Source organism: Babylonia areolata, chromosome 2 (assembly GCF_041734735.1).
Source record: "Babylonia areolata isolate BAREFJ2019XMU chromosome 2, ASM4173473v1, whole genome shotgun sequence".
Lineage (NCBI taxonomy): Eukaryota > Metazoa > Mollusca > Gastropoda > Neogastropoda > Buccinidae > Babylonia > Babylonia areolata.
The window spans coordinates 66,981,904-67,009,321 of NC_134877.1; the positions used below are offsets into that span (position 1 = coordinate 66,981,904).

The following is a 27,418-nucleotide window of genomic DNA, read 5'->3' on the forward strand; positions in this document are numbered from 1 at the left end:
AATTGAAAGGTGTCAGGCTTGACAACATCCCGAGGATTGAGAAGGGATTCATTCCTTGTGACCTTTCCAGCCAAGTCTTGAGTACGGGATATTCATCATTTTTCCACGGGAGCTTTAATTGTAATTGGTTTTCCCTGAGCGTGGCTATCTGAATGCCTGAGAACGAAGCAACAACGAAACAACAAGAACAACCCATGGTCACTTGAAGAGATATATATATATATATATATATATATATATATATATATATATATATATATATATATATGTGTGTGTGTGTGTGTGTGTGTGTGTGTGTGTATCTAACAAGAGAGAAACCAAGCTCTGCTTTTCTTCTGGCGCCCTTCGTCATGTCGCAGAGCCAGCAGCTGCCAGGTGTTACCATCCACCTACATATGTGTGTGTGCGTGTGTGCGTGTGGGTACGCGCCACTTTCGGCCCACAAGCACAGGATACTGAGTCATTTGATACTGATTATTTGATAATTTTGAACTGATTTGACCTGATGTCGGCAGGTGAACGCGCTGGACGACTCTGGAGTGTTGGTGGGGAACTGGAGCGGGGATTACGGTGGCGGCGCCAGCCCCAGTGACTGGACTGGGAGTGTGAAAATCCTGGAGCAGTACTACACCAACAAGAGTCCCGTCAAATACGGCCAGTGCTGGGTCTTCTCTGGCGTGTTGACCACCGGTGAGAGCTGTGGGCTGGGCTATGCAGGGCATGTGACGAGAAACGTTTCTTCGTTCACTGCTGACCGGGAGATAAAACAACGCACTTAGTGTTGTTGTTGTTCTTTTCCTTTTTGTAAACAGGAGGGAAGTGTTTCCTTGTTAAGCGGGTTTGGAAACAATGCATATTATTATGATTATGATTATTATTGTTGTTGTTGTTGAGGAGGATGTCAGTGTTGCATCTGTTGAAGAACCGTACACTCTGTGTGTGTGTGTGTGTGTGTGTGTGTGTGTGTGTGTGTGTGTGTGTGTGTGTGACATAATTATAGACTCGGATAGCTAACATAATAAGTATGTGGATTTTAATGCTGATTATTCTCTCTCTGTCTCTCTCTCTGTCTGTCTGTCTCTCCAATCGGGCACGGCGGGCACCAGTTTGCCGGGCACTGGGCATCCCTTGCCGTAGTGTGACCAACTTCAGTTCGGCTCATGACACGGACTGCTCAGTCACCATCGACATGCACTTCGGCGTCGACGGGAGTTCCATGTCGAACGATGACTCTGTCTGGTCAGTTGACTTCTCTTTACTGCTGCACTAAGGTAACACTTTCGTGCCAGATTTGTGTGTGTGTGTGTGTGTGTGTGTGTGTGTGTCTGTGTGTCTGTGTCTGTGTCTGTGTGTTTATTTTTTGGTTTGTTTGTTTCGCTGATGCAGTACAGTAACCTTTTCTTGTCAGATTGTTTTTGTTGTTGTTGTTGTTGTTGTTGTTGTTGTTTGTTGTGGTTGGTTTGTTTTGCTGATGCAGTACAGTAACCTTTTCATGTCATATTGTTTGTTTGTTTTTGTTTGTTTGTTTTTTTTGGTGTTTTTTTTGTTTGTTTGTTGTTTTTTTGTTGTTGTTCTTTTGCTGTAGTACAGTAACCTTTTCGTGTCAGTCTTTCTTCTCTTTGCTGCTGCAGTACGGAAATTTGTTCGTGTCATATTATTTTCTCTTCTTTGTTTTTTGCTGTATATAAACCCTTTCGAGTCACATAAACTTCTTCGCATCAGATTAATCTTTTCGTGATATTGTATGTGGTTATTTACATAGCTTCAGGTTGCGCCGATGTATGAATCATGTTTATTTCTGTTTGCCATGTGTCTGTCGGAGTGTTGGAACAATCCAGCCTGAATTTGTTTTAGAACAAAATGGATGTAGACACCACTTGCTTTTGTACAATACAACAGTACAGTACAGTACATGCACAGCGCAGGACATCGTAACACTGTTCAGCACAGCGTTGTGAGGTACCGCATAGCACTGTATACCACAGCACTGCAAAGCACAGTATAGCACAGCACAGCACAGCACAGCACATCATAGCATAGCACTGTACAGCAAAGCACAGTATAGCACAGCACAGCACAGCACAGCACAGCACATCATAGCATAGCACTGTACAGCAAAGCACAGTATAGCACAGCACAGTATGGCACAGCACATAAGATCATGTACAGCAAAGCACAATATAGCAAGCACAGTATAGCACAGCGCAGCACAGCACAACCTCATTGTACTGGATCATACTACACTCACTGTACTGCACTGCACTGTACTGTACTGTACTGCACTGTACTGTACTGTACTGTACTGTACTGCACTGTACTGTACTGTACTGTACTGTACTGCACTGTACTGTACTGTACTGTACTGCACTGCACTGTACTGTACTGTACTGCACTGCACTGCACTGTACTGCACTGTACTGTACTGTACTGTACTGCACTGTACTGTACTGTACTGTACTGTACTGTACTGTACTGTTACTGTACTGTATTTCACCACACTGCGTATGCACTGCACTGTTCTGCACTGTATTACCGCGCGATGTTGACGGCTTTGTACAGCCTTGCACGATGTATGACGGCCTTTCAGGAACTTCCACGTGTGGAACGAGGTGTGGATGAGACGGGACGATCTGCCGGAGGGTTACGGAGGCTGGCAGGCTTGTGATGCCACGCCCCAGGAAGCCAGCGAAGGTCAGTTTCTGTTTCAGTTTCAGTTTCTCAAGGAGGCCGTCACTGTGTTCGGACAAATCCATATACGCTACACCACATCTGCTAGGCAGATGCCTGACAGCAGCATAACCCATCGCGCTTGTGAGGCCTTGTGTGCATTCCTATAACTATGTTTATGTGCCTATCAGAGTGGATTTCTTTTTTTTACATAATTTTGCCAGAGGACAACACTCTCGTTGCCATGGGTTCTTTTTCAGTGCGCCAAGTGTGTGCTGCACGCTGGACCTAGGTATATCGTTTCATCCGAAAAGGTAGACGCTCAGTTTGATTTCAAGTCTAATTAGGGAGAAAAGGCGAGAGCGGGATTCGAACCCATATCCTTTCGGAATCTCTGAATTTGCAGATGAGCGTCTTCACCCCTCTACCACCTTCCTTCTCAAGTGAGGATGAGTTGCCTCCCTTCTACACAGATTGTCGGGACAACATTTGCCTCCCCTGTTGTTACTGGTGGTCATTTTTATTCGAAGACGGCTATCGGACACTTGCCGTTCAGTTCCACCGTCACTTTTAGCTTCAACAAGTCTCAGCTGAACTCCGTAACTACTGAATCTTGTTGAATTGAGTTCGGTGTGGCATGGAATTTAAGTGCAGCTGTTAAGTCTACTTTTGTGTGTATTTTTAGGAAATATTTCTGTTTTGGTTGAAGCAGACAATAAGTTTTTTTTTGTTGTTGTTTTTACTTTACTTTTTTTTACAATAATTTTAATGTAGGCCGACTATGGGGAAAAAAGGACCACCCATATCTCATTCATTTAAAACATCAGATTATAAAACATGACTCTATGCACAGAAAAGCTGTCGTGTTTTACACTGAATGTGAAGCCTGTACGACATTATCTACGTTCGCCCACGTCAGTGGTCGCTTGTCGGTAAAAGTATCATCATAGCAGTGGTTTATGCATATTTATGCATATTCATATTTTGCTCCTGCGCTGATCGTACCGAAAGTTCGTGATAATAGGCTCCATTCTTGAAAGGAAGCAAAGAAGGCCGCTATAGATTTTTAATCAGAGATTGATTTACGCAAAGACCTTATCACTTTCTGTATCATGTCCTTGAACTATCATGTAAATTAACAGGTTTGCATACACTTAAACACGCAAGTAAATCTGGAATGTCGAAATTCACTGTTAATTATTAAAGTTTACTTGCACAGCGCATGGGAGTCTGATGTTACATTCAGAATCTCACACAGTTCTCCCTGTTTTTAGATTTCTGCGATCGCAGGAGAGAAAAATTCGTAGTTTTATTAAACTGAGCTTGCGTTTTCACGGATTGCGACGATGAAAGTGTTTTTCTTTGCGTTCATGCCGAAGATATCTAATGCGAAGGGACGTTCGAACAGGCTTGGAAATTATATTCAGTGATTTTCTTAATAATTGTTATCATGCACACTTAATTGATGAGTCAGAAGATGACGGACATCCACATGCCCCATGTAAGGTACCCTTGCATGGTACCCATGTGTGTACCCTTGCATGGGGCGATGTACTGTACTCAAGTGACCATACTCGTACCCATGTATCGGTACACGTGTGCCCATGCAGGACAGTATCAGTGCGGGCCCTGCCCCCTGCGGGCCATCAAGCAAGGGGAGATCTCGCTGACCAATGCCTACGACGCTCCCTTCATCTTTGCGGAGGTGAACGCGGACAGAATCAAGTGGAAGTGGTCGGAGGAGGAAGACCGCTTTCTGTCAATTGGATGCGATCCGAAGATGTACGTTGCTTCTTTCTTTCGTTTAGTCTTTCTTTTAACTATGGAGAGTAGGGGAGAGTGTTTGTACTGCGGGGAAGTAGGGAAGAGTGTTTGTACTGCGGGGAAGTAGGGAAGAGTGTTTGTACTGCGGGGAAGTAGGGGAGAGTGCGGGGAAGTAGGGGAGAGTGTTTGTACTGCGGGGAAGTAGGGGAGAGTGTTTTTGTGGGAAGAAGGGGAGAGTGTTTGTGCTGAGGGGAAGTAGGGGAGAGTGTTTGTACTGCGGGGAAGTAGGGGAGAGTGCGGGGAAGAAGGGGAGAGTGTTTGTACTGCGGGGAAGTAGGGGAGAGTGTTTGTACTGCGGGGAAGCAGGGGAGAGTGCGGGGAAGCAGGGGAGAGTGTTTGTACTGCGGGGAAGTAGGGGAGAGTGCGGGGAAGCAGGGGAGAGTGTTTGTACTGCGGGGAAGCAGGGGAGAGTGTTTGTACTGCGGGGAAGTAGGGGAGAGTGTTTGTACTGTGGGGAAGTAGGGGAGAGTGTTTGTACTGTGGGGAAGCAGGGGAGAGTGTTTGTACTGTGGGGAAGCAGGGGAGAGTGTTTGTACTGTGGGGAAGTAGGGGAAAGTGCGGGGAAGTAGGGGAGAGTGTTTGTACTGCGGGGAAGTAGGGGAGAGTGTTTGTACTGCGGGGACGTAGGGGAGAGTGTTTGTACTGTGGGGAAGTAGGGGAGAGTGCGGGGAAGTAGGGGAGAGTGTTTGTACTGTGGGGAAGTAGGGGAGAGTGTTTGTACTGCGGGGACGTAGGGGAGAGTGTTTGTATTGTGGGGAAGTAGGGGAGAGTGTTTGTACTGCGGGGACGTAGGGGAGAGTGTTTGTATTGTGGGGAAGTAGGGGAGAGTGTTTGTACTGCGGGGACGTAGGGGAGAGTGTTTGTACTGTGGGGAAGTAGGGGAGAGTGTTTGTACTGTGGGGAAGCAGGGGAGAGTGTTTGTACTGTGGGGAAGTAGGGGAGAGTGCGGGGAAGTAGGGTAGAGTGTTTGTACTGTGGGGAAGCAGGGGAGAGTGTATTTGTGGGAAGAAGGGGAGAGTGTTTGTACTGCGGGGACGTAGGGGAGAGTGGTTGTACTGCGGGGAAGCAGGGGAGAGTGTATTTGTGGGAAGAAGGGGAGAGTGTTTGTACTGTGGGGAAGCAGGGGAGAGTGTATTTGTGGGAAGAAGGGGAGAGTGTTTGTACTGCGGGGACGTAGGGGAGAGTGTTTGTACTGCGGGGAAGTTGGGGAGAGTGCGGGGAAGTAGGGGAGAGTGTTTGTACTGCGGGGAAGTAGGGGAGAGTGTTTGTACTGTGAGGAAGTAGGGGAGAGTGTTTGTACTGCGGGGGAAGTAGGGGAGAGTGTTTGTACTGCGGGGAAGTAGGGGAGAGTGCGGGGAAGAAGGGGAGAGTGTTTGTACTGCGGGGAAGTAGGGGAGAGTGTATTTGTGGGAAGAAGGGGAGAGTGTTTGTGCTGAGGGGAAGTAGGGGAGAGTGTTTGTACTGCGGGGAAGTAGGGGAGAGTGTTTGTACTGTGAGGAAGTAGGGGAGAGTGTTTGTACTATGGCGATGTACGGGAGAGTGTTTGTACTGTGAGGAAGTGGAGGAGAGTGTGACTGTGTGTTTGCGGAGAAACAATCTATATTCAGAATTGAAAAGGGGGAAAGAAAACGGAGCAATACGTTCAGATGGGAATACATTCATCAGTTACCCCCTCGCCCACCCGCCCTGCCTCCTCTGCCCCCTTCCCCACCCCAGTGACGTACGATCTTTCTGTTTTCAGTTCTCGAATAACGAAGGCTGAACCAACTTTGTGATTTCCCTCATTGTGAGCCATCTGTGTAAACCATTAACTTATCACAGAGTATTGTCTTCTTCAGGGTGTGATCAAACTTTTAAGTTGTCATAATGTTTGGATTTTCGTCCTCTGTAATGTCAGTGTGCTTCACAGAAGAATATGCTTTACTTGTCTTCTAAGAGGGTCAAGGACAAATGGTTTTCTGTGTGTCTGTATTATTTGCAACAATTTAACATTTTCAGGGGGAAAGGTACGGATAACTAGTGTGTGCGTGCATGCGGACGCACGCGTGTGTGTATGTGTGCGAGAAAGTGTGCGTGCGCGCGCGCGCGTGTGTGTGTCTGTGTGTGTGTGCGTGTGTGTTGTGTGTGTGTATGTGCGTGTTGTGTTTGTGTGTATACGTCTGTGTGTGTGTGTGTGTGTGTGTGTGTGTGTGTGTGTGTGTTGCAGTGTGGGCAAGAACATGAGTACCAGAGCGCTGAAGAGTGTACGTGACAACAGCAAGGAAGAAAGGGAGGTGGTCACCCACCTCTACAAGTACGACGAAGGTAAACAGCTTTACTTTCCCCAGGAGGCGTCAGACAAACTCAGACTTCAGACAAACTCCCATAATTATTTGCTCCACCACATCTGCTGGGCAGATGCTTGACCAGCAGCATAACCCAGAGGCGCTAGTCACGCAAGCCTTGTGTCCACGTATGAAATAATTATATCACTGTGCGCCTGGAAGAGTGGGTTCTACTGCGCATGTTTTCAAGAAGACAGCACTTGTGTTGCCATGGGTTCTTTTTCAGTGCGCCAAGTGCGTGCTGCACACGGGTCCTCGTGTTTATCGTCTCACCCGAATGGCTGGACATTCAGTTTGATTTTTCATTCAACCTTGGGAGAAAGGGTGAGACCGGGATTTGAGCCCAGACCCTCACGGGTACAGTACTGGCACATAAACGCCGTAACTAGAACTACTACTCCAACTATTTTTTTACTACTCATAATGATAATGAGTCTCCCGTCGAACTGACGGACGAGTAGGCAGCCAGGCTTAACTGTCGATGTGTGTCCTCATATGGGAGAAGAGGCCGATTCTGGATGCGCAGCACTTCCCACACGTTGCAAGGGAAAACGTCTGCGGAAGTTGAGCCCTGCTTCCATTGCTCAAACTTCTCCTTAATGGCCAGCATTCTCTTGTTTACAAACGTCTTTATGCCACTAGAGCACAACATCCTCCAGCGACAGCGGTCAAGGGCATCAGTTTCTCAGGAAGTGATTTCTATGTCACAGGCTTTGAGGTTTGTCTTCAAGGTGTCCTTGAAGCGCTTGCAGGGTCTTCCAAGTTCGCGGTGGCCTTCCTTCAGCTGGCCATACAAGAGCATCTTCGGGATCCTGCTGTCTGTCATGCGGACAACATGTCCTGTCTAGCGTACCTGGCACTGGATCAGCAGGCTTTCGATGCTGGGCAGGCTGCTCCTCTCTAGGACCTGGAGGTTGGAGACCCTGTCTTGCCACTTTATGTCGAGGATCTTTCGTAGGCATCTCTGGTGAAACTGCTCAAGTTGTTGAATGTGTCGGCGATACGTCGTCCATGTTTCACAGCAGTACAACAAGGTGGTCAGCACAACAGCTCTGTAGGTTTTGATTTTGGTACTGAGCCTGATGCCTTTGTTGTTCCACAGCCTGTTGTTGAGTCTGCCAAAGGCGGAGCTGGCCTTGGTGATGCCCAGCGTCACTTCTGCATCAAGGGCTCCGTTGCTGCATAGGGTGCTGCCCAGGTAGCAAAACTTGTCGACTGACTTGATCTCTGTGTCATCGATCTTGATTGCAGGTGGGGGGTGGGGGGCTGCGGGGGCGGGGGGAGGGTGCAGGGGGTGGGTGGGGCAGGCACTGGCGTTCTGTGAGCTAGCTGGTTGGTACACAGACTCGGTCTTGCTGAGGCTGACGGTGAGTCCAAAGCGCCTGCAGGAGGTTGAGAACCTGTCCATAATGAACTGCATGTCCTCATGGGTGTGTGCAGCAAGCGCACAGTCATCAGCGAAAAGGAACTCTCTAAACAGTGCCTCAAACACCCTGGACCTGGCGAGGAGTCGCCGCAAGTTGAAAGGTTTGCCATCTGTGCGAAACTGGATGTAGATGCCCCGGTCACAGTCTTGGAAGGCGTCAATCAGCATGGCAGAGAAGAGAATGGAGAACAGTGAGGGTGCCAGGAGGCAGCCCTGCTTCACTCCATTTACCACAGGGAACGGATCCGACATATCAGTATTTTCCTGTACTCTCGCCTGCATGCCATCGTGGAATGACGCAGTCAGCTGGATTAGGCTGTCTAGGCAGCCGAACTTTAGGAGGATCTTCCACAGACTACGGCGGTTCACCGTGTCGAAGGCCTTAGTCAGGTCTACAAAGACCATGTGGAGCTCCTTGTTCTGCTCACAGCACTTCTCTTGCATCTGGCGTACGGCAAACACCATGTCGCATGTTCCTTTGCCTGAGCGGAAGCCGCACTGTGCTTCAGAGATGACTGTATTGGAGACATGGTCCACCAGTCTGTTTAGTATGATGCAGGCGAAGATCTTACCGTTGATGCAGAGGAGAGAGTTTCCACGGTGGTTATCGCAGGGTGTTTTGTCTCCCTTCCGTTTGTAAATGTTGACAATCCAAGCATCCTTGAAATCCTGGGGGACCTCTCCTCTCTCCCAGATAGACTGGAACAGGGCGGTCAACTTGATAATGATAACATGCATACCTAACGCTTACCATGCCGCGCAATTAGGAGTACCCGAATGAATAAGGCAAATGAACACTATTTCGAAAAATATTAAGGTACAAACTCGCTAAAATAAAACAGTTACACACTCTTCAGTATCAGCATATATTCACATTCCAGAAGCAGCATCCTTTTAAACAGTTTATAAAAATGACAAACTTTGATTCAACATCCTATTAAATACTGGTTTGTGCTGACGCTTGTACGATCCAAAACTAATTCATAAAGTTGAAAATAATACATGTCTATCATAGACTGTATCAAACTGACATTCTTTTAAAACATTTATGAAACGGACATTGATTGATTAATATGGATACATTAACTTTGTTAAAAAGATATTTTTACACAGTAGATTAACAAACAACCCCCGTTATTCCAAAGATTGTGTGTGCGTGTGTGTGTGTGTGTGCGTGTGTGTGTGTGTGTGTGTGTGTGTGTGTGTGTGTGACAGGTACCGCCGAGGAGAGGGCAGCAGTGCTGAAGGCGTACCACTCGGCGGAAAAGGCCGATAAGAAAGGACTTGCCTACGACCTTGGACCAAAGGTTCGTCACACACACACACACACACACACACACAGAGAGGGGGGATAGGGTGGGGAATGCGAATGCGATTCATTTATTCATTATTAAGCCACAGCCCGTCATTAACAGAGGCGGGGTGGGGGAGGGGAGAGGGGGGGTGGGGGTGGGGTATACGACAGCCTTAACGTGTGCATACATGAAATCGAAGCATGAGTAAGTTTGTTAAACGCATCACAGAAAACGGAAAACAGAACAAAAACAAAACAAAAACAAAAAAAAACAACAAGAAAAAACCCAAAAAAACAAAACAAAACAAAACAAAAACAACAACAACAACAACAACAACAACGAAACAAACAAAAACAAAACAAAACAAAACAAACAAGAGAGGCAAGGCCTTCAAGACTCACTTGTGATACACTTTAAAAAAAAAATCTAATCGTTAAAATGTGTTCTGTATTTGTTATTATAAAGCTTCGGGTTAAAAAGAAAAATGAAAAAAAAAGAGTCCTAACCAGATTCGAACCCCGCGTGTTCGGGTGAGTAGAAACTGTCTTACCCATTACACTATCGTGGTTCCTTAACTGTATTCTAAAATTTAATATTTGAACATACTTTTAAAGGGCGATAAATCAGTTGCGGTATTGCAGTGAGAACGCTGTTCAAATCATATCATTCTGGTGTATCTTGGGCATTCAAAAAATCTTTAAGGGCAATAAAAAAACTATTTTTAAGTCCGCGGTAAAGGAGACGTGGCTATCGCCGCAATTACACTGCAGCATTTAGCCGTTTTCTCTAGAGCTCGATAGATGTACAAGTTTAGTTACACCCGCCGGGAATGCAGTACTACACGGTTGATTCAATTTCTCTTTTATGTTCATTCTAGTTTTATAGTTTTAAAGTTGATATAAAAATTTAGTATTTTGTTAAACTAATAACATGCAGAGCCAAGTACAAGTACTTCTAAACGTCGTATGAAGTGAAAAGGACTTCATTTTGAGAAAAGTCAAGACTGGAAATTTTTTCGTTTCATCGTGATCAATTCAAGGGTATTAACCCGCATGGTTTACAATTTTTAACTGTGAATTCCGACTGATTCTGTGGATATTTTTATGGCAGTTTGGGGCATAATCCAGTAAGTGATGAGGCGTTCACAAATCTTTCTCTGAATAAATATTTAACGGTCTCCTTCTCCAACTTTCCATCACATGTTATCATGTATTGTCCATTGAGTATATGATTGAACGGGCAGGTCAACAACTTGAAACAAAATGGCGTCGTTCGCGTTCGCGAAGAATATGAGCACGCGCTTTGAATGTGTATAAATATGTGTACGCAATTGATTTTTGCCCATGACCTTCAGAGCTCAGCCAATAGATCTGTAAAGTCCACTCGTCATATTGATTTTAGTATTTTCCGAAAAAGACCACTTTGGCGAATGAACATAGTGAAAGCCCTGTACACTGAGAGTAAAACACACAAGCTTTTTATGTATTGAGTATAATTTCAAAATGTAATGTTTAAGATGAGAAAGATCAGTTTAAAGCAAATTAAGTCCCCCTAGCATGAATTACAGATTAATGTCCCTTTTTTACTATCTGCACCAAAACGTTTGCAAAATAAATAAAACTTCCATGCTTAGCAAAAGAAGTTCCTGTTTGAACAAAAAATGATAATAATGACTGCTCTTGTTGTAGTGTCAGAATACCAGATCAAAGTGCCAAGTTTAGAGAATACAAAAAATATAACAGTAAATGCAGTTTGCATATAATTTGGCTTCTTTTTTTAATTTTTTTTTTTGTGCCCATCCCAGAGGTGCAATATTGTTTTAAACACGATGACTGGAAAGAACTGAATTTTTCCTATTTTTATGCCAAATTTGGTGTCAACTGACAAAGTATTAGAAAATGTCAATGTTAAAGTTTACCATGGACACACAGACACACACACACACACACACACACACACACACACACAGACAACCGAACACCGGGTTAAAACATAGACTCACTTTGTTTACACAAGTGAGTCAAAAAACTAACAAACAAACAAAAGAAAAGAAAGAAAGAACAAGAGAGGCAAGGCCTTCAAGACTCACTTGTGATACACTTAAAAAAATCTAATCGTTAAACTGTGTTCTGTATTTGTTATTATAAAGCTTCGGGTTAAAAAAAAGAGTCCTAACGGCAGATTCGACCCTGCATGTTCCGGTGAGAAGAAACTGTCTTACCCATTACACTATCTTGGCGCGTTAACTGATGTTCAAAAATATAATATTTAAACATGCTTTTTTTAAAGATTGATAAATCGATTGCGGTATTCGCAGTGAGAACGCTGTTTAAATCATATTATTCTGGTGTATCTTGGGCATTGAAAAACATCTTTAAGGGCAATTAAAAAACAAAATTACAATAATAATAATAATAATAATAATGATGATGATAGTAATGATAATTGTTGTTTTTGTTGTTGTCATCCTCCTCTTCCTCCTCTTCCTCCTCCTCCTTCTTCTCCTCCTCCTCATTAACTTTATTATCAGCAACTTCACTTGATTTCACTTGGTGGTGACTGTAACGCCCTTCATGTTGCCCACGCCCCAACCCCACCCACACCCACACCCCCACCCACACCCCTACCCTTACAACCCTCCATCCAACCAACCCCTCACAGGACGTGGAGTTCAAGCTGAACTTCAACGGGAGCACTCCGGTGGGCGAGGACTTCGTGATGAAGCTGGACTGCTCCAACAACAGCACCAACTTCCGCACCGTCGACTGCAACGGCATCATCAAGACCATGTTCTACACCGGCATTCCTGCAGACACTGTCAAGAAGGAGACCACGGAACTCCGTCTGAAACCTGGCACCTGTTAGTGTGTATTTGTGTATGCGTGTGTGTTTGTGTTGTTGTTGCTATTGTTGCTTCTATTGTTGTTGTTGTTATATTTGCTATTGTTGTTGTCTTTGTCGTTGTTGCTGCTGTTGTTTTTGTAGTTATTTTTGTTATCATTGTTGTCGGTGTTGTTGCTGTTGTTCCTGCTACTGTTTCTGTTATTGCTACTGTTGTTGTTACTGTTGCTATTTCATTGTTGTTGTTGTCGTTGTTGCTGTTGTTACTGTTGTTGTTGATACTGTTGCTGTTGATTTTGCTACTGCTATTGTTGTTGCTAGTGTTGCTGTTTTTACTGTTGTTGTTGGTTAGTGTTGCTGTTGCTTATGTTGATGTTGCTACTGTTGTTACTGTTATTGTTGTTGCTAGTGTTGCTGTTGTTACTGTTGTTGTTGTTGTTGTTGCTAGTGTTGATGTTGTTACTGTAGTTGTTGTTACTGTCGTTGTTGATACTGTTGCTTTTGTTGCTGTTGTTACTGTTGTTGTTGCTACTGTTGTTGTTGCTAGAGTTGCTGTTGTAACTGTTGCTGTTGTTACTGTTGTTGTTACTCATTGTTGTTATTGTTGTTGTTGTTACTGTTGCTGTTGGTGCTGTACGTTCTACTCCGCCCACCCCCACCCCCACGCCCCCGCCCCCCACTACCTACCCATCTCCTCCACTGTTGTTGCTGCTGCCGTTGCTGTTGTTAGTGTTGGTGCTGCTGTTGCTGTTGTTAGTGTTGGTGCTACTGTTGCTGTTGTTAGTGTTGGTGCTACTGTTGCTGCTGTTAGTGTTGGTGCTGCTGTTGCTGTTGTTAGTGTTGCTGCTGCTGTTGCTGTTGTTAGTGTTGTTGCTACTGTTGCTGTTGTTAGTGTTGGTGCTGCTGTTGCTGTTGTTAGTGTTGCTGCTGCTGTTGCTGTTGTTAGTGTTGGTGCTACTGTTGCTGCTGTTAGTTGTTGCTGCTGTTAGTTGCTACTGTTGTTGTTGTTAGTGTTGTTGCTACTGTTGCTCTTTTATGTCCCCCACCCCTCCCCCCCTTCTCCCAGGCCACTGTTGCTGCTGTTAGTGTTGTTGCTACTGTTGCTGCTGTTAGTGTTGCTGCTACTGTTGCTCTTTTATGTCCACCCCCTTCTCCCAGGCGAGTCCTTTGAGGTGAAGGTAACTGCGGAGGAGTACCGACAGCAGCTGAAGGACGGCTGCTTCCTGTCGCTGACCGCGGGAGGTTTGGTGAGGGAGACCAACCAGAGCACCATCCTCATCGACACCGTCATGCTGGGCAAGCCGAGACTCAGCATCAAGGTGTGGTGTTGTGTCTTGTTGTGTTTGTGTCGTGTCGTGTCGTGTCGTGTCGTGTTAGTGTCGTGTTTGTGTCGTGTCGTGTCGTGAGCCAGAGCTCAGCATCAAGGCATGGTGTTGTGTTTGTGTTGTAGTGTATTGTGTTTGTGTTGTATTGGAGTGTGTTGTGTTGCGTTGCGTTGCGTTGTGTTGTGTTGTGTTGTGTTGTGTTGTGTTGTGTTGCTGTCATGCTGGGCAAGCCAGAGCTCAGCATCAAGGTGTGGTGTTGTGTTTGTGGTGTGGTATGTTGTGTTGTGTTTATGTTGTAGTGTGTTGTGTTGTGTTTGTGGTGTAGTGTGTCGTGTCATATTGTAGTGTGTTGTGTCATATTGTGTGTTGTGTTGTGTTGCTGTCATGCTGGGCAAGCCAGAGCTCAGCATCAAGGGGTGGTGTGTTGTGTTCGTGTTGTAGTGTGTTGTAGTGGAGTGTGTTGTGTTGTGTTGTGTTGTGTTGTGTTGTGTTTTCGCCATGCTGGGCAAGCCAGAGCTCGGCATCAAGGTGTTGTGTGGTGTTGTGTTGTATTGTGTGTTGTGTTGTGGTGTATTGTGTTGAGTTGTATTGTATTATAATACAAAAAAACAAAAAACAAACAAACAAAAAACCCCAGCACGCTAACAAACTCGTGCAGTCAAACAACAACAACAACAACAACAAAGACAGAATATAAACCAAAATCAGCACACTAAGAAACATGCGCAATCAAACCAAAATAAAGACAGAATTAAAAAAACAAACAACAAGAGAGGCAAGGCCTTCAAGCCTCACTTGTGATAAACATTTTAAAAAAATCTAATCGTTAAGATGTGTCCTGTATTTGTTATTATAAAGCTTCGGGTTAAAAGAAAAAGAAAAGAAAAAGTCCTAATGTCAGATTCGAACCCCGCGTGTTCGGGTGAAAAGAAACTGTCTTACCCATTACACTATCATGGTTCCTTAGCTGATGATCAAAAATATAATATTTAAACATGCTTTTTTAAAGGGCGATAAATCTATTATTGTGGTATTCGCAGTGAGAACGCTGTTTAAATCATGTTATTCTAGTGTACCTTGGACATTCAAAAATTCTTTTAGTGCAATTAAAAATTCTTTTTAAGTCCGCGGGAAAGGAGACGTAGCTATCGCCGCAATCACACTGCAACATTTAGCCGTTTTCTCTGGATCTAGATAGATGTACAAGTTTAGTTACACCCGGTTGACACGGTCTATTCAATTTCTCTTGTATGTTCATTCTAGTTTTGTAGTTTTAAAGTTGATATGAAAATTGAGTATGTTGTTAAACTAATAACAGCTAGAGCCAATTGCAAGTACGTCTAAACGTCGTATGAAGTGAAAAGGACTTCAGTTTGAGAAAAATCAAGACTGGAAATGTTTACGTTTCATCAATTCAAGGGTATTAACTCTCATGGTTTATTATTTTTAACTGTGATTTCTGACTGATTTTGTTGATATTTTTATGGCAGTTTGGGGCATAATCCAGTAAATGATGAGGCGTTCACAAATCTTTCTCTGAATATATATTTAACGGTCTCCTTCTCCAACTTTCCATTACATGTTATCATGTATTGTCGATTGAATATAGGATTGAACGGGCAGGTCAACTTACTCACTCACTCACTCATTCCCTCGACCGCTGGGGTCGTTGGGGGGACATGAGGAAGATGTCATAGCTCGCCACGCCGTTCTGTTGGCAGCTGTCGTGAGGAGATCTGGCATCGTCATTTTGGTCCATTCCTTGACGTTGTCGGACCAGCTCTTTCTCTGCCACCACCGTCTGCGCCCTCCCTCTACAGTCCCTTGCAGGATGGTTTTGGAGAGGGTGTTATGTCGTATGACGTGACCAAACCATGCCATCTTCCGTCGTTTGACAGTCGCCAGCAGTGGTTCTTGGGGCCCAGCAAGGTTGCTGACCAGGTTCCGCACATAGTCATTGGTATTGTGCTCCTTGTAGGAGATGTGTAGTGGTCTCCTCAAGCACTTGGTTTCGAATGCTTGGATTTTTCTTTCTGTTTCTGTTTCTTCTTTCTGTTTCCGCCATCAGTGTCAATGTCTCACATCCATATAAGATGATGGAGACCACTAGTGACTTGTAGAGCAGGAATTTTGTGTGGAATCTGATGTTGCTCTTCCATACCCTGTTCAGTCTGGCCATCGCTGCCGTTGCAGAATTAATCCTATTTCGGATTTCTGCTGTGCAGGTGCCGTCTTTGGACAGGGTTGCTCCCAGGTACTTGAAGCTGGTCACTTCTTCCAAGGGCTCACCATTCATGATTATGTTGGCACTGATGTTAGTTGTGCTGTTGACCATGACCTTTGACTTCTCTGTGCTGACCTCCATGCCGTAAGCACTTGCTCTTGTAGTAAGTCTGTTAGTTAGATCCTGGAGCTCGGTGTTAGTGCCCCCCCATGAGGTCGATGTCGTCTGCGAATCGCAGATTGCAGACTGGCCCGCCGCCAATGGTGATGGAAGTGTGGTGGTCTTCAAGGGCCTCTTGCATGATTCTCTCCAGAAAGATGTTGAAAAGTACTGGGGATAATAGGCATCCTTGCCTGACTCCGACTGTGGTCCAAAAGAACCGTCCTTGCTGATTGTTGAGGAGCACTGCGCTGCTGGAATGTTCGTAGAGGCCTGGATGACTTGAATGAGCCCTTCATCAATCTTTCACAACTTCATCGACTTCAAGAAGGCATTCGATCGGGTGTGGCACAGCGGCCTCTGGCAAGTACTGAGAGGCCTCAACATTATGAAGTGCAGGTCAACAACTTGAAACAAATGGCGTCGTTCGCGTTCGCGAAGAATATGAGCACGCGCTTTGAATATGTATAAATATGTGTAGCAATTGATATTTGCCCATGACCTTCAGGGCTCAGCCAATAGATCTATAAAGTCCACTCGTCGTATTGATTTTAGTATTTTCCGAAAAAGACCACTTGGGCGAATGAACATGGTGAAAGTCCTGTACACTGAGAGTAAAAGACACAAGCTTTTATGTATTGAGTATAATTTCAAAATGTAATGTTTAAGATGAGAAAGATCAGTTTAAAGCAAATTAAGTCCCTTAGCATTAATTACAGATTAATTTCCCATTTTTACTATCTGCACCAAAGACATGCAAAATAGATAAAACTTCCATGCTTAGCAAAAGAAGTTCCTGTTTGAACAAAAAAAAAGAGATAAAAATGACTGCTCTTGTTGTTGTGTCAGAATATCAGATCAAAGTGCCAAGTTTAGAGTGAAAAAAACAAACAAACAAACAAAAAAAACCAGTAAATCCAGTTTGTATATAATTTGGCTTTTAAAAAAAAATTTTTGTGCCCATCCCAGAGGTGCAATATTGTTTTAAACAAGATGACTGGAAAGAACCGAGTTTTTCCCATTTTTATGCCAAATTTGGTGTCAACTGACAAAGTATTTGCAGAGAAAATGTCAATGTTAAAGTTTACCACGGACACACACACACACGCACACACACACACAACCGAACACCGGGTTAAAACATAGATTCACTTTGTTTACACAAGTGAGTCAACAAAAAAGAATATGAACCAAAATCAGTACACTAAGAAACTTGTGCAATCAAACCAAGAATAAGACAGAATTAAAAGCACAAACAAAAACAACAGCACGCTAACAAACCCGTGACCTATGTGCACATTTCAGGGACCTAGCAAGGGACGGGTGGGCGACCAGTTCGACGTGACTGTCAGCTTCAGCAACCCCCTGCCCAGCCGCCTGACTGACTGCAACCTGCACGTGGAGGGTCCCGGCATCACCAAGCCCAAGACCTACCCACAGGGGTAGGCAGTCACTCCCTTGTAGTGCAGTATAATACAGTGTAGTGTAGTGTAGTGTAGTGTACTGTACTGTACTGTACTGTACTGCACTTTTATTGCAGCATAGTATAGCGTCTGAGCATCACCAAGCCCAAGACCTACCAACAGGGGAAGGCACTTACTCTCTTGTAGTGCAGTACAATACAGTGTAGTGCAGTGTAGTGTAGTGTACTGTACTGTACTATACTGTACTGTACTGTACTGTAGCATAGTATAGCGTCTGAGCATCACCAAGACCCAGACCTACCCGCAAGGGTAGGCACTCACTCCCTTGTAGTACAGTATAGTATAGTATAGTATAGTATAGTATAGTATAGTATAGTGTCAGGGCATCACCAAGCCCCAGACCTAGCGCCAGGGGTAGGCACTCACTCCATCGTAGTATAATACAATATAGTGTACTGTAGTGTAATATAATGTATAGTATAGTATGGTGTCGGGGCATCATCAAACCCATGAGCTACCCCCCCCCCCCCCCAGGGGTAGGTACTCACTCCCTTGTAGAGTAGAGTATAGAAGAGTATAGCAGAGTATAATATAATAGAGTATAAGTGGAAGGACCTGGCATCACCAAGCTACAGACCTACCGCTCATTCCCTTGTATAGTGTAGTGTAGTGTAGTGTACTATGGCACGACACGGCACAGCACGGTACAGTACAGTATAGCATGACATAGCACAGTATAGTATAGTATATTACAGTATAGTATAGTATAGCGAACCATAGTGTAGTGTAGTGACACGGCATGGCATGGCACTGTACAGTACAGTACAGTACAGTACAGCACAGCACAGCACAGCACAGCACAGCACAGCACAGTACAGTACAGTACAGTACAGTACAGTACAGTATGGTACCAGGCCCCAGATCTACCCCCCAGGGGTCGACATTAACTCCCTTGTATAGCATAGCATGACATAGCATGCATGACATGGCACTGTTTGGTATGGTGTGGTGTGGTGTGGTGTGGTGTGGTGTGATATGTTATGGTAATGTGTGGTATGGTGTGGTATGGTATTGTGTGGTGTGGTGTGGTATAGTATGGTGTGGTGTGGTGTGGTATGGTGTGGTTTGGTGTTGTATGGTAAGGTAGGATATGGTGTGGTATGGTTTGGTGTGGTATGGTGTGGTGTGGTATGGTATGGTATGGTGATAAGAAACCCTAGGGAGAGCTGGACAGTACAAGGTTTTCAGAGAAGAAGCCCCCCTCAGTCAAGTGTTTCGGCCCTGAACTCTTTACACACTGACGGGGCCGGGCCACACCCAGGTCATGACTACTGGATGCCCTTGTATTGCCGCCTTTTCTTTTTACTGTTTTCCTGGTCCTCAGCAGGTTCGAACCCGCGTCTCCAGGTGGTCGCCACTTCAGGACTCTGTCACCTTTTCTGGCAAACGTTTTAAGCACTGAGCCATCGTACGCCTAGTAGGGAAATTTAATCCTCATGAAGTTTACTTTCATTCCTCCTTGACCAGATCCAGCTGGAACACCTTTCTGCTGCTTCTGCCATTGCCCTGAGAGCCCATGTCCTCTCTCTGCCAGAAATCGACAGCTGTTTCATGAGGCTGTAGGCAGATGCGCCTACAAACCCTCTTGCACCAATCTGTATGGCAAGGACTTTGGCTTGGAAGCCAGATTCTCTCAGGTTGCTGGCTGGGCTGGCATACTTCTTGGTCTTGTAGATGTGGGCTTCCTCCATTCTGCTTTCGTATGACACAGTGATTCAGTCAGAATCACTGTTTCATTGTCTTGGAGTGGAGTACTATGTCAGGTCTCATGCTGCTCTTGCTAATGATTTCCGGGTGTTTCTTCCCCTCTGGTAGGTCAACTGTGCATTCCCAATCTTCGGCACCATCAATCAGCCCACGTTTCCATGCTTTGGAAACTTTGGATGCTGTTCCTGGCCAGACTTTATTGCCTTCTGGAACTACTGGTGGGGTTGGTGCTCCTTGGACAGTGCTCACCATGTGTGCAGTTTCTGTAAGCACTTGATTGTGCCTCCATATGTATCGTGCTTGGCTCAACGCCGCTTTGCATGAGCTGAGGAGGTGTTCCACGGTTTGTTCGCCATGGCAGAGTGGGCACGCAGGGTCATCTGCTTTCCCCCATTTCACCAAGTTTGTATTCGAGGGAAGGAGGTCGTACACAGATCTTAGGATGAAGCTGATCCTCAGAGGAGCCATATTCCACATGTCGCTCCAGCTGAGGCTCCTTTGGAGTGCATTTTCCCATGTTGTCCACTGCCCACGCTGGCCTTGCTGGACTGCTTTCTGGACTCTTTTATCATCCTCTTCCTTCTTGAATTCCTGTATGATCATGTCTCTTCTTGCTTTCCCCCTTGCCTCAGACCACCAGTCCATCTTGGTCGATCCCAGGCCCTGTCTGTTGGTTTGGGTGTGTCCTATTATTTCCTTTGTCTGAAGGCTTTCTTTCGCTGCACTGTCTGCCTGCCTGACTTTCCAATTTCTGCCAGTCTTCAGCTTGGGTAGGCTGGATCTCACAATACTGTCACCTGAGTCTTCAAGCATGCTGAGAAGTCTTGCCTTCCCTACCTTGTATTCTTCGACAAGGGACTTCAGCGGTAGCCCCAGCTTTGCTTGGCGACAGTGGAGTGCCACGTCAGTGAGACCAGGTGGGACACCGAGCCGTTTGCATGTGTACTTGTTGATCTTTGCCTCAATCGACTCGACTGTGCTACAGCTGATATCATATATCAGGAGAGGCCACAGGAGTTTTGTATCAGCATGGACTGTAGGCACCGCACTTTGTATTTGCCAGGAAGGCCACACTGGTCTATGATATGTAGGCCTTCTTCTGCCGTCTGCTTGGTTTCCTTTCCTCTTTTTGTGTCTTTCAGGACTCACCACACCATCTTCCAAGGCTCTTGACTGGTTCATCTGACACTGTTGGAATGGCTTGTTTGGCTACAGTGAATGTGACAATTTCAGTTACCTTTCCTTTACGCAGTGAGATGCTCCGTGATTTCCTTGGTTTGAAGTTCATCCTGGCTGAGGCAACTAACTTGCTCAGCCACTTCAATATTTCACGGATGTCATCCTCTTTTGTTGAAAGGACTGTTGTGTCATCCATGAAGGCTTTCAAAGGAGGTATCTGGTATCCGTTACCAAGGTCGGCTCGATCCGTTCCCTTCGTTGAGGCCTTCAAGATCACTTCCATTGCCAGCACAAACAGGATTGGAGAAATTGCACAGCTCATGGTTATGGCCACTTCCAGATTGATCCAATCTGTCGTGTATTCCTTGATGGTGAACCACATTGAGAAGCCATGGAAGTACTTTTGTTAGCATTTCCCTGATGTTCGCTGGGACATGGTGCCAGATCCAGCCATACCACGTCAAGGTTCTTTTTCTCTGCCTTTGCTCTTTGGATTGCATCCCAAATCATTGTGGCATGTTCTACACAGCCAGAAACTCCTGGGATACCGCCTTTCTGGACTTATAAGTCCAGGTACTCATTTTCTGTGAGGTATTTTGTCAGTCTTGCAGCCATGACAGAGAAGATTTTCCCTTCGACATTCAGGAGCGATATTGGTCTGAACTGGCCAATGGTACTTGAACTCTGCTCTTTCGGGATGTACACGCCATCAGCTATCATCCACTAGTCGCTGATCTTCAGGTTCCTCCATGCTGATCTTATCACTCTGTGGAGCCACTCAAGGACTTTGGGACATTTCTTGTACAGCAGGTACGGTATTCCGTTTGGCCCTGGCTTTCTGGCGAACTGAAAGGCGTCTCGAAAGAAGCAGTCTTGTGTCTTCTTCTTTTTGCTCCTTTTCCTCCTTGTTGATTCTGCTTTACTGAGAGCACTGTGCTTTACCTTCAGGTGTGGTGTGGTTTGGTGTGGTATGGTGTGGTGTTGTATGGTATGGTATGGTATTGTGTGGTGTGTTATGGTATGGTATGGTATGGTATTGTGTGGTATGGTATGGTATGGTATGGTATTGTGTGGTATGGTATGGTATGGTATGGTATGGTATTGTGTGGTATGGTATGGTATGGTATGGTATTGTGTGGTATGGTATGGTATGGTATTGTGTGGAATGGTATGGTATGGTGTGGTGTGGTGTATGGTATGGTATGGTATGGTATGGTATGGTGTGGTGTGGTATGGTGTGGTATGGTACGGTATGGTGTGATGTGGTGTATGGTATGGTATGGTATGGTATGGTATGGTATGGTATGGTATGGTGTGGTGTGATATGGTGTGGTATGGTATGGTATGGTATGGTATGGTGTAGTGTGGTATGGTATGGTGTGGTATGGTATAGTATGGTATGGTGTGGTATGATATGGTATGGTATGGTATGGTGTGGTATGGTATGGTATGGTATGGTATGGTATGGTATGGTGTGGTGTGGTATGGAAGAGCATGGCATCAGCTAGCCACAGGCCTCACCCCAGAGAGAGACACTCCCTTATATAGTATAGTTAAGTACAGTCCAGTATAGTGTAGTATAGTATAGTACAGTATAGTACAGTAAAGTATGGTACAACTTTTGCGACAGAGACGGTCACTTGCGGATTAGACTGTACTGATGTCACAAGCGACGCTGCTCTGATTTTGCGGCCAGCCAAAACGACATCGTCAATTGGTCAGCTTTGATCGAAACAGGCCTTACAGTGTATTGTATTGTATTGTATTGTATTGTATTGTATTGTATTGTATTGCATCCCCGAAAGCGGAGTATACGAGTGAACGTGGGAGTTGCAGCCCGCGAACGCAGAAGAAGAAGAAGAAGAAGAAGTATTGTTTTACGTTTTTGTCACAACATATTTCTCTGTGTAGAAATTCAAACTGCTCCCCGACGGGTTAGATCGCGTCGCCGCATTGCAGCGCCACCCTTTCTGCCCTTGTTCGTCGGGAGTGGTGGGAAGGAGAGAAGCTTGTGTCAGATAATTGAATTGACGCGAACCCGTTTATATGTCCCTGTTTAGGAGAGCAAAAAACAGAGAATGTGTACATTATTATGAATAGCAGTAAAGGAGACTTATAGAACTCACATCCAAAAGTCTTCTCCTGCTTGGTGAGTCCACTTTCATCTACATGTGTTGACTATAAATATCGATGCTAGCTAATTGACAGAAAGATTAACTAACAAGTTAACAAACTAACGTGCATGTGTGCATTCGTGCATGTGTGCGTGTGCGTGTGCGTGCGTGTGTGTGTGTGTGTGTGTGTGTGTGTGTGTGTGTGTGTGTGTGTGTGTGACACCACCCGCAGTGATGTGGCGCCCAATGGCACCTTCCTAACCACCCTGGAGCTGAAGCCGAAGAAGAAAGGCAGTCGCCGCATCGTCTTCGTCTTCTCGGCTAAAGAGCTGGACAACATCACCGGGCACCACGAGATGGAGGTCAAGAAAGCCTAGACAGACACTCTCACCCTCGCTCTACTGCTGCTGCTGCTGCTGTGCCAAGTTCGGATCTGCACTGTTCACGAACAAAACCAAACCAGCAACAACAACAACAACAAGAAATCCATGGCGTCCAGTCTTGTGTTGACACTTCGGTCCTGCCTTTTTTTGGGACTAAGGAGTTGAGGTGAAAATAGATTAGCTTCCGTTTTTTTGTTAGAACATTATTTTCTTACGTGTTTCTCTCTCTGTGTGTCTGTCTGTCTGTCTGTCTCTCACTCTGTCTCTCACTCTCTCCAAGTTACATCATAAGCCACTGTCTTTATCTGTATAAAGCGTATAAAGATAAGAAAAATCGCGCGTGATATGAGACTTTTTGGAAAACTGTTTGATGATTATAGCATTGAATATATCTGGACACACGGCCTTTGCTGAATAAACCGATAGTCGTATTTGTATCTTACAAATTTTCCGCATCATCATCATCGTTGTCACCCCAGCGCACACCAGTGTCAACCTGCGGTGATGTATTATTCAACGCAAGAGTCGATTGTTATCAATCTGACTGTTTTTTTCGTTTGTGTTGTTAGAAATCCAGCTATGGTTGTTCGTATTAGCTTGTGAACGTCCTGACACGACTATATTTCACATCTCTCTGATAGTTACATTAATTGCCCGTCCGGGTGACAGAATTTTTGTTTGTTTGTTTTGTTGTTGTTCTTATTTTTGTTTGTTTGTCTTTACTTTGGTGCAGACAATCGTCTGCAGATGGGAGGTAACTCTCAGTGTTCCGCCAGAAGTTGAAAAAGATGGATGACATTTTGGAACTGGAAGGAGATTCACGCCAAATAATTGTGGGACTGGTGTGAATTTAACCCCTTCCGAAGTGGGAGTAAGCATCGGCTTTTTTCCTGTATCCTATAGTAAAATATAGCTTAGTGACCTGGGACCACCACCTTCTTTTCTTCGTGTTTATTTTCTGTTTTATTTTTCATCTGACCTAAATGCGATTCTTTTTTTTTTCCACTCCCGTTTCTTCTTCTTCTTCTCAGAAGGCCTCATCACTTGACTGATGCTATAAATAACACCGATTAATTATCTGTGCCTCTGTCTCTGTCTCTCTGCCCATCTCCCTCTTCTCCCACCCTCTCTTTCTCTTACCCCCCTCTTTCTCACTCTCTCACTCCGTCTGTCTCCTCCCCCCTCTCTCTGTCTGTTTCTCTCCCCCTCTCCTCTCCCTCTTTCTCGGTCTCCTCTCTTGCCTCCCTCTTTCCATTCCTTGGTTATGCCTATTCCTGTCTGACCAGTCGTGTCGTTGTGGTGTTTGCCGTGTGATGATGGGCAAATAATTATGATCTCTACTTTTTGTATTCATAAAATCATAGATGTAGCGTTTACTTGTATTTTTATGCTTCGTAGACATTTATATTGAATATATGCATAATATACAAGAGCAGAGTAATGCTTTTAGCGTGCCTTTCAACGACAGAAGTTCTATAGGGTTTTTTTGTGTTTTTTTGTTTTGTTTTTATTCTTGTCCATGCAATAGCCACCGCTTTGAGAAGAAATTTCCGATGAATAAATGAACGGAAAACATCACAATATATATCCTATGACTCACACAAAAGTATCGATTCTTTGGATTTGATATATGACATATTTCTCTTTCAGACTGTTTGTCTGTCTGCCTGTCCTTGTGAAACACATTATACATATCTTATTTTTAAAACGAATAAGTACGTACAATGGTTTGCGCGTGCATGCCACACACACACACACACACACATACACACATACGTACATACATATCTATATATAGAAATAATCGTTTATATATTTTCATTGTTTATTTTCTCAGATTAAACGACTATCCAAGTTATTGCTTTATTGGTTATTGATGCTTAGTTGCTTCATTGTAAGTTACAATATATTGTTTACATTTAATCTCAGTACGTTCTTTTTTTAATTTTCACATGTTGGTTGTCTGATTGGTTGCCTAGGCTCAATTCTTTTGCTCAAAGTTAACCAGTAGAGTGCCTGTGTCAGCTGACGTCCTACAAAAAGTATTGCCATAGTGCCTATAAGACGTCCACTGACGTCCTGCATATGTTCTGATTTTTCCTTCATTTGAGTTTGGTTCAGTTCACATAAACAGACTCTGAACAGTTAGTTTGATGTGTCTGGATTATAAAAACACTATTTAAATGAACATTCATCAGGTAGAAGACCCCTTTCTACTGGATAATAATTTGCTAACTGACCACGTGATACGCGGAAAAGGGGGTTGCATCATGTGCAAAAAACAAAAAACAAACAAAACAAAAAACACACACAAAAAAACGCGTTGAAAAACTGTGTCCAGTAAAGCAATTAGTCACAGGCAGCAAATTTACTCAATTCTGAAAGCTCTGCTTGTGATTATGGACATATTTTGCAATGGAGAAGGATCTCTCTTGTGGGATGATTGGTTTGAAAATGAAAGGTGATGACAATGACAGTGACGATACTGACAGCCCCATTTGATAATAATTCAGTCCATCTATCCAATCAGACAGCTTTTTAGAACAAATGGCTATGACTGACAGAATGCCAGCTTGGAAGAAGGGGAGGAGAGGAAGAGGAGTGATGTAAGACACTAGAACAAATGTCAGCCACAGTTCATGAAGGGGGCGTGGCTTTTTGGGAACGAGTGTGCTCACATTTCAATGCAGACTGTGGGATCGCCAATGCTCCACGATTTTCACGAAACGCAAGAGGGAACTTGCACTGGACGTGAAACACGTGCTTTTTATTTTTCACGCTTTTTTTTTTTTTTTTTTTCGCTGACTCAGACGGTTGACTTGTTTGAAGAGATGGCAAGCTGAATGCACAGCAGACCTTTAATCAGCCTACGTGCAACTTGAAAAGAGTGAATGTCATCAAAGAACTTCACCCTCTCACCCAGAATGCTCTTAAAGAAGCTGTCAAAAAGCTTGCCAGCTCAGTTTCTGAGACCGTGATTGACCTTTTACGTTGACTTTACCCACCTTTGTCATTGTTGGGACAGTGATTTACTTACCTGTCTGCACGAACTGTGATTTGTTTTTATAAACTTATAGCCTGATTTAATTTCTTCTACAGGTATAATCTGACAATAGGCATGCTATTTCTAGCTGTATTTTTTTTTCTTTATGGATGCTATTATGTAGAGGTGGAAATAAACTTTTTTGTTGCACAAAAATCATTATCTTGACTTAAGATGCCTGAACAGTTTACCTACAATCAACCTAATTGGGTAAAAGAGCCCAGAAGAAGAATTTGCATTCACTTTCCTTCACAAAAACGTTTACTTTCTTTTTGTATCACCCATAGCTTTTGTGTTAGAATTTTTTGTGATTTATTACCACCGAATCCTCAAAATTCCCTGGCAAGGGGAGAGCCCCCTCCACCCCCCACCACCACCCCCCTTTTTTAATTTTTTTTTATTTTTTTTATTTTTTACAAAATTGCTGGCACTGAACTGGTTTAAAGCGAAGTTGGTTATTTTATGTACATTTTTAACAATAATTTTTTTGGGGGGGAAATGAAAAGGTTTGTATTTTACAGAGGCATATTGTGGAGCATTCATCAGAGAAACTTGCCATAATTAACTGTGATTGTTATGCTCAAAGTGTTTTCTGTGCATTCCACTTTTTGACTTGTTTTTATATAATCTTTGTTTAGATTTCATAGAGCTCAGTTCGAATAAAGGTTGCATTTTCTGTACATTGTGTCTTCATCGTTATGCTGATTTGTGCAAGTGTGTATTTGAGTTTGGACAGAGCGGCGTTGTCTCTGCTGGTTTTTTTTTTTTTTTTTTTTTTTCTTTTTTTTTTTTTTTATCACTATCTGTCTGTGTCCTTGTTTGATCCATCCCTTCGTCTGTCTGTCTCTTTGTTTCAAGGAAACACACACACACACACACACACACACACACACACACAGCCGATCGCGCAGTTTCGTACCGCACATGCAACACACAACTACGTGTGCATGCATCAGAACAATGGGTACATGCGTAATGATTCTAAATAAACAGGGGTTTGCAGAGGCATGAAGGCAAAGAAGCAGAGAAGGGAGAAGGGAGAGAGAGACTGATAGGAGACAGGTGGGAAGGGAGAGACTGATAGGAGACAGGTGAGAAGGGATAGAGAGAGACTGATAGGAGACAGGTGAGAAGGTAGAGAGAGACTGATAGGAGACAGGTGAGAAGGGAGAGAGAGACTGAGAAGAGAAAGGAGAGAGAGACTGATAGGAGACAGGTGAGAAGGGAGAGAGAGACTGAGAAGAGAAGGGAGAGAGAGACTGATAAGAGACAGGTGAGAAGGGAGAGAGAGACTGAGAAGAGAAGGGAGAGAGAGACTGATAAGAGACAGGTGAGAAGGGAGAGGGAGACTGATAGGAGACAGGTGAGAAGGGAGAGAGAGACTGATAGGAGACAGGTGAGAAGGGAGAGGGAGACTGATAGG

At 44.4% G+C, this 27,418-nt stretch overlaps 1 protein-coding gene across 2 annotated transcripts in view; it reads left to right on the plus strand.

Annotated features, from left to right (window-relative positions):
* LOC143276526 (hemocyte protein-glutamine gamma-glutamyltransferase-like) overlaps window positions 1-26,675 on the plus strand; it is a 48,588-nt gene extending 21,913 nt beyond the window's left edge. For both annotated transcript variants that reach the window (XM_076581083.1, XM_076581074.1), the window contains exons 7-16: window positions 516-690; window positions 1,107-1,239; window positions 2,588-2,691; window positions 4,278-4,449; window positions 6,698-6,795; window positions 9,457-9,548; window positions 12,198-12,396; window positions 13,536-13,696; window positions 17,391-17,527; window positions 22,802-26,675. In XM_076581083.1, coding sequence (XP_076437198.1) covers window positions 516-690; window positions 1,107-1,239; window positions 2,588-2,691; window positions 4,278-4,449; window positions 6,698-6,795; window positions 9,457-9,548; window positions 12,198-12,396; window positions 13,536-13,696; window positions 17,391-17,527; window positions 22,802-22,946 — 1,416 coding nt within the window. In that variant the 3' untranslated portion in view covers window positions 22,947-26,675. The remainder of the gene's footprint in view (window positions 1-515; window positions 691-1,106; window positions 1,240-2,587; window positions 2,692-4,277; window positions 4,450-6,697; window positions 6,796-9,456; window positions 9,549-12,197; window positions 12,397-13,535; window positions 13,697-17,390; window positions 17,528-22,801) is intronic.
* Window positions 26,676-27,418: the final 743 nt, after the last annotated feature.